Below are 12361 nucleotides of genomic sequence, written 5' to 3'. Positions count from 1 at the left end.
ACAAACTGGAGGAGAGGAGCTAATGATTTTCTGGGCATTTTTTTACTTTTGACTGCATTATTTATTAGTTTGTTTATTTTACAGTATAGTGTCGGGTAGGGCAAGGGTAGTTTGGTAAATACTTTTCAATATAAATCTCAATATTTGTTATCTAAATATAGAGTATTTATAGGTAAATGGTTCACTTCGGCAGCATGGCGGATGGGTGGTTAGCCCCATGGTGTAGGGGTTCAAGGCTTCTTGTTTGGAGTTTGCATGTTCTCCCCGTGCCTGCTTGGGTTTCCCCGTTCCTGCGTTGTTTTTTTTTTAGGGCACTCTGGTTTCCTCTCAAATTCAAAATACATGCCTGTCAGGCTAATTGGCCAGTCCAAATTGTCCCCAGTTGTGAATGAGCAAGTGAGTTGTCTATCTTTGTGTGCCCTACGACTGGCTGGCAACCGGTTTAGGATGTCCCCTGTCCACTGCCCGAAGATGACTGAGATGGTCTTCGGCACCCCTGCGTCCCTACTGAGGATAAGCGGTGCAGATAATGGACTGATGGCTGGTTCAATTAATTGTTGCTGCTGAGCAGTTTAGTGCAATTTAATTTTGATCATGATGTCTCCAACCACCTCATGTTCACCTCATCTTTCTGTCTGTTCGCCCACCCTGACAACATGTCCTGTCTTTTTTTATCAGGCGTGTTCACATTTTGTTGCTGCTAAATGTTGTTCACATTCCATAACCGTGCACTATTCATTGATTGCTCTATTATTATAACTTTGGCTAGTCTCTAAGCACTACTTACTACTACTCTAAGCACTGAATATTTTTGCATGTTTATTCCTACAGTCGTACATCTTTACCCTGGAGTGCCAAGTCTAATCTCGTTGCATACTATGTTTGAAAACGTTGATATCAAAGACAATTAAGGCAATTCGATTTTAAAGGGCTTCATGGATGTAAGTGCAACTCCCGAGGAACACACACACACTCACACACACAAATGGAGAAAGGCGATTTGGAATGACAGGTAATAAAAGACAAGGAGATAAAGGATAAAGAAAAGGGAAATGTCTGACCAGCTATTGAGCGTGGCAAAGTACGTCTTCTTTGCCTACATAATGGAAACCTAATGCTTTTTTGTGTGTTTTTACGGCTCTGTTAACACGATTATACATGGACTCATCCTCCTTTTCCTTCTCTATTGGATCACATCCTCCACCTCTCTCTGGACTGTCATTATTACCCACTTGACGCTTCTGAGAAAAGCAGGGCAGGGAATAGCAAAGCAAATTATATGCTACATATAAAACAGACTAAGTACTGGATATCTAATTTATAAAAGACTTGTGTTGCAAATAAATAAATAAGACCTGGTGCGGCCATTTTGCTTGTTCAAAATTCAGCTTGATATTAACAGGTCGGACAAGTTCAATTTGTAAACCAAGTGCCGATATTCAACAATAAAAAATATGAATAGCCCGAGCAGCTGTTTTTATGAGGTGAAAAGTAAAAAATCAGCAGGCGAGAAAGTTTTCTTTACGATATTGGCGGACCGCTAATGAAGAAAAAGAAAAAAAAAAAAGTTCCTCTTGCGCTGTGTCCAGTCGTTGTGTCCAGTCGGTTGCATAGATGTCATGCAATTTCTTCTACTGATACCTTTCTTGAATTGACCATTTCCAAATGGATTTCAAGTGAAGTAGCCACTCTAGCTTCCTTGTGGCTATTCGACCTTGCCTGACCATCCATTCATCCATCCATCCATTATCTGCACCGCTTGTCCTCAATAGGATCGCGGGGATGCTGAAGCCCATCACAGCTATCTTCGGGCAGTGGGCAGGGGACACCCTCGACTGGTTGCAAGCCAGTCGCAGGGCACACAGAGACAGACAACCATTCCCTCGCTCATTCACACCTAGGGAGAATTTGAACTGGTCAATTAATCTGACATGCCTTTTTTTGGAATGTGGGAGGAAACTGGAGTGCCCGGAGCAAACCCACACAAGCACGGGGAGAACATGTAAACCCCTCAAAGGGATGGTACAGTTGCTGGACTTGAACCCTGAACTTCTCCACTGTGGTGCATCTGCTGTGCTGGCCCTTGCCTGAGCAATCCCGATAAAAAAGATGATGAATAGACAATGGTTATAAGCTGTTTGAAGTGGGATTTACTGTTATTCAATCTACTGTTTTTTGGAGTGATGAACCCATGTGGCGAAGCAGGGGTGCTCGGAAAGAGCGACGGTATTTAAGAACAAAAGGAGTTACGAAGTCACAAGCAAACAAGGGTTCACCAAAACCACAAAATGTCCAAACAAAACCAAACTTGACAAAGTACAAAGCAGAAACAGAGACAGAAACTGCAAAATGGAAAATGCAAGGAATAAAGTAAACCGACAAACAGACACTAAACCACAAAATAAATGTTCAAAAAAGAATCCGGAAACAAATTTTGACAGACCTGGCATGGCAGCTGAATAAAAATGACCTGACAAAATGTGTTGTCAAAAGTATCCTTGTAAAGGGTGAGGATATTTAGGGTCAGGTGTGTGGATATCAAACACACCTGTGATCAGTTTCAAACCCACTCTGCATCCCCTGGTGGAAGGAGACGAGCAACACCTTAACATTTATAGCATATAATGATGTCAGTATAGCTTGCTTGCAATGAGCCTTGGCTAGCTCTCAGTAAAAAAAATGTATCAAATTTAGCCATTTTATATTTTTGTGTTAATTGTGAGAGAGCCTCATGTCAATAAGTGCTGTGACCACAACACCACAGCGGGATATTGATCAAACGATGAAAAATAAATCAAAACTTGAACTTGAAAAGGATTTTGCAATGCCTCCAAAAAAGTATAAAGAGCTTGCTTCAAATATCACTAGTACACTATTGCCAGAATAAAACCTATGTACCACATTGGTGTCCAGAATATTCTTCAATAAAAAAAAAAATTCTCGTCCTTCATCTCCAGCCTCTGATTCTATTCCCATTACTTAAAAGAAAAGAGAGGTAAACGACTGTCCCTCACCGCTTTTGGGACAGTTTTTAAGATAACACATTGTTAGTATATAACTGGTGAAGACACAACGGGTAGACACTGGCAAACAAAAAAGTAAATGGAATATGGTCTGCATATATATAGTGCTTTTCAAGTCAATGAAAACCTCCCAAAACGCTTTACAATTGCCCATTCACACACACAATCACACACCAATGGGGAGTCAGCTATGCTGCTTATTGGGGGCATCAGGAATTCAGTGTCTTGCCCAAGGACATATAACACGGAGGAGCCGGGAATCGAATATGCAAACCCCTGATCCCAAGACGAGCGCTCTACCTCCTGAGCTAATGCCATTCCCAAAGTTTAGCTAATTATAATCATTTTTGGGGTGATTATTTTACTGAATCTTAATATTGATCTAGATAGAGTAAGTAGCACTTTTGTACAATGATCCCTCGCTATAACCTTGTTTACTTTTCACAGTTTCGCTTCTTCCCGCATTTGCATTGTGCTATGTTCTACATTCTGCGTTGAGCCAATCCATCTGCATTGATATCTAAATGTAAACAAAAAAAAATCAAGATTTATGAAAAATCACCCAACAAGTCAGTGTCATTTCTGTGCTGCAGCTTGTTTTGCCCTTTATAGTTTTGTCCTGGGTTTGTCCTCAAGTGAGATGCGCTGATGTTTTGTGGTGGAACAGGACGAGCAAGTGAATGTGACAGTCTGTCGCGGAGGCTCGTCGCTGTCCACATTTTCACTTTTTGAGACGTTGTGCTAAGTACAAAAAAATTAAAAAACTCTAAGTAGGCATAGCCTGTGGCATTACTCAACGCTGTATTTTTTCTTAAAAAATTCCAAATATTTTCCCTGCAGTGAAAAAGTAAAATAAAGTATGTACAGTAATACATACATCATTGTAGGTTACAGGATAACTCATTTTGCTGATTTAAAAACAAAAATGAATGGAGTTTTTCAGTCAAGATAGTGCCGAGAAGTAACTTAATTTAAATAATCTGTGTCCTGGTTTTTATGCGTACAACCACTTGAATCATGGACAAACGTTCACCATTATTGGTGTCTAAAGTTAATGAAATCTTTTGAAAGGGACAGAGTGTATCATCTAGCGCCCCACAATGGTAAAACAAGTAATTATAAAACAGTTTTGATTGAAGTAATGAGCAAAAATATCGGAACTATTTTATATATACATGCTCTTTTTTAGGCAGCACGGCGGCGCAGTGGTTAGCGCTTGTGCGGCACAGTTCATGTCATGGGAACCTGTCGTGGGTTCAAATCCAGCTCCAGACTTCCTGTGCGGAGTTTGTATGTTCTCCCCGTGCTTGCGTGGGTTTCCTCCGGGCACTCCGGTTTCCTCCCACGTTCCAAAAACATGCATTTCAGGTGAATTGGCCGGTCCAAATTGTCCCTAGGTGTGAATGAGCGAATGAGTTGTCTGTCCCTGTGTGCCTTGCGATTGGCTGGCAACCAGTTCAGGGTGTCCCCTGCCCACTGCCCGGAGATGGCTGGGATGGGCTCCAGCCCCCCCGCGACCCTAATGAGGATAAGCGGTATGGCTGATGAGATGAGATGCTCTTTTTTACTAATAGGCCTAGAAATAAGCATTTTTTTACGTAAATGAGCCTAACCTAAAGAAAGCTGACATAGTTGCCCGCCTTTGATACATTTAAAGTTTAGTTGATGTCTAAAGTTAATTAAATCTTTTGAGAGGGACAGAGTTTATCATTTAGCGCCTCACAATGGTAAAAAAAAAAGTAATTATAAAAGAGTATTGATTAAAGTAATGAGCAAAAATATCTTTTATTTTCTTTGTTATTGTATGTGTGTGTCTTGCTGTCGGTCACCCCTCTTGAGGGATATGACCAAGGTAGATAGATAGATAGACACTTAAAAGAAGGATGGAAGACATCAAAGCCAAATTCCAACATGTTCTAAAAGCCCTCATTTGAGCCCTTATTGTTGTATTAAATCTCCTAGTTTAAAAAAAGGACCTGCCCTAAAGGGTGTGGAATTCAAAGAACATCAACATTATTGGCCTATAGTGACGACGATGTAAACAGTGCATAATGCTTAAAATAAAGAACAACAGAAAGATATGATAGTCAAAATAACAAACTGGCATCCTATGCAACTCATTTGGAGGTGTCCAATGTTAGAAAAAGAATAAACTCTTCTGCCTTCTTGATAACTTTGAGTCTACGTAATTTATATTCTTCCTTGAGCACTTATTTTCAGTTGCCTTACAGCAACACGCGGCTCTGGAGCGGCATGCGGCTCTTTGACGATTCCTAGAGGCTCCCTGGCACTTCAAAAAAACTTGATAATGGAAAATGTTTCTGTAGGAGAACAAACATGACGCAAACATGACACAAACATTCTTAACGCTTTTTAATGAATAGCAATATATACAGTATGAGTTTCCTATCTTATAAGGCTTGTGTAAGGCTTTAAATATTAAGATTTCAAGTTGCAGACCTGCATTACATCATTCAGCGACATTTTGTGGTCAAATAATACACACTGTCTCTTTTAGTTTAAAAAAAGATCTGTTTTCAGGGGTTTTAGAACACTGTAACAAAGTAAAACATGTTTAGTCTCTCAGTGGCTCTTGTTTGAGCTATTATTCACACTCACTATCAAATTTTTGAGTGTGTGATATGACTTTCTCTCCTGCATCTTGTCTCAGGCCGGTTTGTTGAATTGACTGCCGTCGTGTTGCATTCTCAACCATTCCCCAGACGAGGGAAATGTTCTCTTGCCGAGAACAGCACCCGGGACGGCATTCTTGACACGTCACACAAGCGCTTCGAGGCATCTTTGTCTGCTCTCTTCTAACGTGATTCTCTCTTCATTTGATGTTTTCATCACGTCCTCTATTGTCATCATCCTAAACCGGATTATTTGCTTCGGTTTACACAACAGATCCCTACAAATGCAAAAAAAAGTTTAAATTACTTTTAAAAGGTACACTGTGTATTAGCACCTTCAATTTTTCTAAAATATTTATTTGAATAATAAGCAAAAATACTTGCACTATCATATAAACATGCGTTTTTTTTAAACACTTGTGTGGAAAAATTTGCATTTAATTTTCATAATACGCAGCTCACCTAGAGGGAGCTTATACAATTGTGCAAAATATTAAAAGGAAGGGTCCCACTAAATACCTTGTGTAAAGCCTTGCGAAAAACTAGAAGAAAATGGTGCTTTTTGGTCACTTTGACTCATGAGTTTGATTTTTTCCTTGTTTTTTGTAGGGCTCATTTTTGTTTGCACAGGACCAGGGGTCGAGAACCTATTTGACCCAAATAGCCATTAAAAACAAAATTTCTTTTAAAAAAAACTTTTTTGAGAGAGCCACAGAATATATAATCCTGCTCTCCAGACAAAAGCAAGTTTTTGGCACACCTTATTTCACTCTGTGTTGTGTGATGATTTGATCAAATTTGTGAAATAATAATAATGTCAGAGTTTGTGGCCCATATCAACAAATATGCCTCTAAAGTTGACTCCCTCCTGCAGTTACTTAAAAAAGTTGAGGCTCATATTGGCAGTCATTTTTTTCCTGTAAATAATGGTGTCAAATGGTTTTAAAAATACATTTTAAAAACTTGTTTTTTTCGTTAGACCTATCTCGTCTTGCCCATTTAGGCTTTTCTTAGTCTCAGTGACTTGTTAGTAGATGACAACGCCATCGTATATTGCAAAAACGGTTGTGGTACACTAGCAAATGTTGTCCTCATCAAGCATTTATTTAGTAAATAAAATAAACTTGTTTATACAAATTATCTTTGTTTATATTCTACATAGTCTGTCTTTCTGTGAGTAAATAAGTGCCGTGTTGTGTTATTAAGGTTTTTTATCGCACAATAAAGTAAATTGCAATCATTAAAAAGGGGAGACATTTGCTGAGGTTGACAGGTATGTAGACCAGTTATGTCGGAGTCAAGGCCTGCAGGCTACATCCCTCAGATAATCTCTATTCACTATTGTATTACACACCATTCTATGTGTATTATTTTACGGTGTGTTACTTCTCTTTGAAGGAACTATTGTTTTTGGTTAATCAATTTTTGCCTTAGAAAGTATTTCAATCCAATTAGAATAAAAAAAATGAGTGAATGACTACTAATCTTTAAAAATGACACCAATGTAGTGAGAACAAAAATCACGATTGTAGTTGTAAGCTCTACAAGTCACATGCTGCATCAGTGCATTTCAATTATTATCTTGGACGGCCCCCACTCGGAAGAAGGAATCCTTTCGAGCCCTCCCCCAGAAGTCTGTGTCCTCATCCGAATTTTTTTTTTTAACGGGGTCATTTGAGGGTTTGCTCCACTTAGCATCTACACTACATACTTGATATTTATTCTCCGTCCTATATGCTCGGCGTGGAGGATAATTGTCAACAAAACACTGTCAATGAAAGCACCACTTCTCCCTAGTGTAGTGGAGATGCAATTTCACGTGATTCTTTGGAAAGGTAAAGAAAATAAAAAAAGTTCCTGGAGGTCAAACGCGCCCAAGCCCCCTTGATAGAGCCTTATGCCCCCCCAAGGAAGGCCCGCCTCACTATTTGAAAATCACTGTGCTACATTAACAATGAGCTACATGAACAAAGTGCTACAAATATTAGCATTTAGCACGAATATGCTCTGCAAGAGAGATGACGATGACAACCAAAAAGTCGAAAGAAAACTAAATGCAAATGGTTGAAAAATCCTGTGTGTTGTGTGTGCTCAGTGTGGCTAGTGTAGCTCTAATTATCTGTCAGGCGCTGAAGTGGAGTAAGTCCTTCGGGGGAACGACAGGGCGCTCGGAAAAGATGGCGGAGAGTAAGCCGTCAAAGTACCCGTGATAGGAGAATAAAGCTGTTACATAACATGACATCTCTCCACGCTGCTCTCTCGCTCCTAGCAAGCCCCACCGTGTTAGCGAGAATAAATTTACTTGAAATGCAATATTGGATATTTCGCTTCACGGCTCCATTTTAGGGTCCCTCCACCAATTTGAAATCAAGCGTGACGTGTGTACTAGAAAATACTATCACAGATTCTTTAACCACGTGGGTCATGGGGGCACCACTTCCTATGGTGTGTCTTGGACAAGTACAACCTGGTGGCCCCCATCCCTTATTAATCTGTTCTTTTGGCTTGGGGTTTCCTTCCCCAAATGTACGCAACATAATACTCTCAACAAAGGGGTAAGTGCGGCTACAATAGACAAGAATATACTAGCGTACTCAAAAAAAGCATTAATTTGGAATATAAGTAATTGCTCATCTCTGGGTTATGTAATATCTATCAAATACATTTCAATATGTACAAATTGGTAACACCAATTCAAAAATGTTACGTATTACTGTGGAGTTCCTCATGGGTCTGTGTTAAGACCTTTATTTAAAAAAAGAAAAATCAATCATTTGTTTAATATATTAATAAAATACAAATAGATTCGATATAGCAATGAAAAATAGATTTAAAAAGAACATGGTATTTACATTTTTAACATACAAGTGGGACAGACGTATTAGGATGTTTTCATTAATCCCATAGCACACCAGCCAGTTATGGTTACTATTACAAAACTGTACATTTCTACAAAAAAAAAACAATATTGAATTCATTTCCACTACAGTTTATTTACCTCGGGGAAACTCTTGCAGACTGAAGAGTGACAAAAATAGCATAGAATCACTAATCTAAAGTATTGATTTCATGATTTAAAGGTCTTCCACTTTTTATTTTAAATTTTAATGAAAATGCTCACCTGAATATGGTAACTTCGTTGTGAGATTTAAAAACTTATAGAAACGTGTAAAAACTCCTGCAAACACATGCAAATGCTCTTTTTTTCAGTCAAATTTTGCACTTCACATTTGCCTTTGCCGGGACCATGAGTTTGACATATGTTCTACATAGTCTGTCTTACTGTGAATAAATGTGTGCTGCATAGTGCTCGTAAGGTGTATTTTCTCCTATTAAGGGAAATTGCAACCATTAACATGGTGGTTGGCTAAGGTTGACGAGCATGTTGACAAGAGCAACATGGATTTGAATGCACTTGACTGATCCTCCCATCATTTGACAGTGAGCTCGAACCAGAGCCATGGGGAGTTCCCAGACTGCAGGAGTGAACACGAGTCTGGGGGTGAGGCGTCTCTGTTGGTGTCTCCGCTGGTGGTGGCGGGCATCGTCATAGGATTGGTCCTCTTCCTGTCCTGCATCACCATCATCGTGGGCAGCCTGCGCAAAGACAGCCGGCTGAGGAACACGCACTTGAGAGCCAATTACGGTCCGTAAAGACACAATGCTTAAGTCAAAGGCCAACCTGAAAATGTCCTAAAATGGGTTTTTTGAATTGAAACTCATTCAGACATCTATATTAAATATTCTATATTAAATACAAATGATTTGATAACTGTGAGTAATAGTATTTTATTAATAGTAAGGTATTAATATTACACTTCTTATTTTCATAGTTTCTATAGAAGATATGGATGTTGTACTTTGCAACAAACTGGCGTAGTAAACTAGGATCTGAAATTAAAAACAGGTTTGAAACTGAAAGAAAAGATAGTAGTAAAAAAAAGGGTTGAATTTCAAAATTGGCATATGAAATTAAGGGCATATGTAAAAAAGAAAATTATACTCCAGCTGGACCAAGGTTGCTGTAATTTTTTTTACTTCACATCATCCTTAATTTTTTTTTAAAATAACGTACATTTTATTCATTATTTGAATGGGACAGCATAAAAACAAACAAACACAAAATACCAATACATTAACTGTAATAACCATAAATGTTTTATTTTCCTAATGTAACGTATGAATGTAGTATATGAGCCGAGCTTTTTAAATAAAAGTATTAATGGAAAGGATATCTTCCATTAAGAAAATAAGTCCATGCAACAAGAAAAAATAACCTTATATTACTATCACTAATTCTATTGCTTTGAGCTGAGGCGTCTGCCAATCGAGAATCCTCTGTCTTACAATCTTACTATCGCCCTCTGCCGTGAGGGGAGAGAATTACGTGCCTCTCTCTGCATCTGCAGGCGCTCAATTCATTCATTCATTCATTCATTATCTGCACCGCTTATCTTCAGTAGGGTCGCAGGGGGGCTCAATTTAAGGAATACGTTAAATACAGATTGTATTAATAATTTTCATAATATTTTTAACAATTTCAAAAAGAAAATGTAACGATGAATGGAGATGCTCCAACCGTTGACACATGCGTTACGTTGACAGTTTTAAAAGGGTCGAGGAACAAAAGGTTCTCTGCAGAGGGGAGAGGTGAGATGACGGGAAACAAAAATACAGTCCAAAAGAGTCAAGGCTGGATGAATGCAAAAGTCTTACGAGTCACAAAGCAGGCATCAAGTGTTTAAAGAAGCGAAAAGGACGGGCAGAAACGTCAATGATCTAATGCTAGGAATCTGTACGTACTGTCAATGTACGTAGGTGGGATACAGTTCTTTGGCGGCCCTCTGGAGGGTGTTTATGTGCTAGATACTTACAGCAAATCCCAACATTGTAAAGTTAAAATAAGAGAAAATTACCGGTATATAGCGCTTTTCAAGTCAAGGGGAATCGAACCTGCGATCTCTTGATGCCAAGACGAGCACTCTCCATCCTGAGCTAACGCCGCCCCAATGAAATGATTTGCATTTATATAGCGCTTTTCAAGTCAATGACTTCCCAAAGCGCTTTACAATGTGCTCTACATTTCCCAATGGCGGCCTTGCAGCCATGTAAGGCGCTAATCTGCTTATTGGGGGTAATAGGGGTTCAGTGTCTTACCCAAGGACACTTCAACATGTAACACGGACGAGCCGGGATTCGAACTGGGATCCCTTGATCCCAAGACGAGCGCTCTACCTCCTGAGCTAAGTTTTATTTAGTCAAAATCAAAATTTGGGCCACATTGTTGGTCCATAAAGAGTATCATCCAACATATTGTAAAATCTGTTTTGGTTCATGTGATCTCGTTATTGTAGGTCCAGAGGCTTACTCCTACGGAGGTTCTGTTGGGGAACTGAGATCAACCTGCATAGAGGACTTTACACCGGTTTTGGACTTTGACTCCTACAGCCTGTCACAAATCAACCATCTGTTTCCCGACTCTCCGCCATGGTGAGCATCATTCATTTTTTTGTGAAAATACTTTCAAAGTATTCACTCATAGAGAAAACTCTCTTTTCCAAGTTTCCTTACTGACCGAACTCTCCTGTCGTTGTTTATTGGAAAGTGACACTTCCTTTTTGCTGCCCTTTGGATGCTGCTGTGTGTGCGGTTGTGTGTCTAAAAAGGCTAAATGGTGTGTTTGATCTAAATGTCAGCTGGTTTAATTGGCAACATTAATAATTCAAATACACCCTTCTCTCTGCTATGTGAGCTTGGGTGTGTAAAAGGAGGAGAGAAAGAGGTAAGAAGGTGAATAAGGAGAAGCGTAAGGGAAAAAAATATTAAGATAACTATGTCAAAATAAATATTTACCACCTGAAATGTTCTATTTTTTCATTAGAGGATGGTAAACTGAAAAACAATCATACTAAAAATCAAAATCTTACTCCATTCTCAGAATATTTTTTTGGAGTGTATTTTTATGTTTTCAAATATTTAAGCTTACAGGTATATTTCCAGTGGTAAAGAAAACTTTTACAGTGGCCCCTCTACATACAAGGTTGATTTGTTCCCGGATCAAGCTCGCACCTGACTATTAGCCGCATGTGCCCACATTGAATATTCATAAAGAAAGACAATACAAATGGCTTCGTTACATAAAGGACAATCCATAGAATCCAACCGTGTAAAATATTTATCCCAAAACACACAATTATGCCGACAGATAAATAGAAGTCTGTCTAAAACATTTCTGCTTTGCTGGACGTTGTGTCTTATAATCCGTGCATCTCGCCACATTGTTTCCCTTTACAAATAAACTGACTAGTAAAACGATTCCTAATATGGTAGTAAGCCCTGACCTTTAGATTGACAACTTTTCCATTGATAAGAGTCTGTTCTTGCTAGTTTTAATCATGCTCAAAGTGCAAAGTTACATTAAACTAGCCTCTTCCTCGATAAATATAATCCACCTCTCTCACTCTTACCTTTAATGCTCGAGCGCCCCTGGGCCCTGACATAAATTGCATAAATTAGCCGCATTATTGGATTCAAAAACTTGGAAAAAAGTCGCGGCTTATAGTCCGATTTTTACAGTAATTGGTAATGGGTCAGGCATTAATACCGGCGAGCCGGGTTGAATTGGATTTTTAGGCCCGATCTTAACTCTGATTCCTGCATACAATGGATAATGTTTATTTTACTGATATCTGTTCTCATTCTATA

At 39.0% G+C, this 12361-nt stretch overlaps 1 protein-coding gene across 1 annotated transcript in view; it reads left to right on the top strand.

Moving 5' to 3' along the window:
* Positions 1 to 12361, top strand: part of bean1 (brain expressed, associated with NEDD4, 1) — a 41689-nt gene that overhangs the window by 22472 nt on the left and 6856 nt on the right. The window contains exons 3-4 of the mRNA XM_088350658.1: positions 9099 to 9302; positions 11011 to 11146. Coding sequence (XP_088206784.1) covers positions 9099 to 9302; positions 11011 to 11146 — 340 coding nt within the window. The remainder of the gene's footprint in view (positions 1 to 9098; positions 9303 to 11010; positions 11147 to 12361) is intronic.

Source organism: Urocampus carinirostris, chromosome 13 (assembly GCF_059441175.1).
Source record: "Urocampus carinirostris isolate Australia breed hairy pipefish chromosome 13, RoL_Ucar_1.0, whole genome shotgun sequence".
NCBI classification, from domain to species: domain Eukaryota; kingdom Metazoa; phylum Chordata; class Actinopteri; order Syngnathiformes; family Syngnathidae; genus Urocampus; species Urocampus carinirostris.
This window is presented reverse-complemented; position numbering and strand designations above follow the sequence as displayed.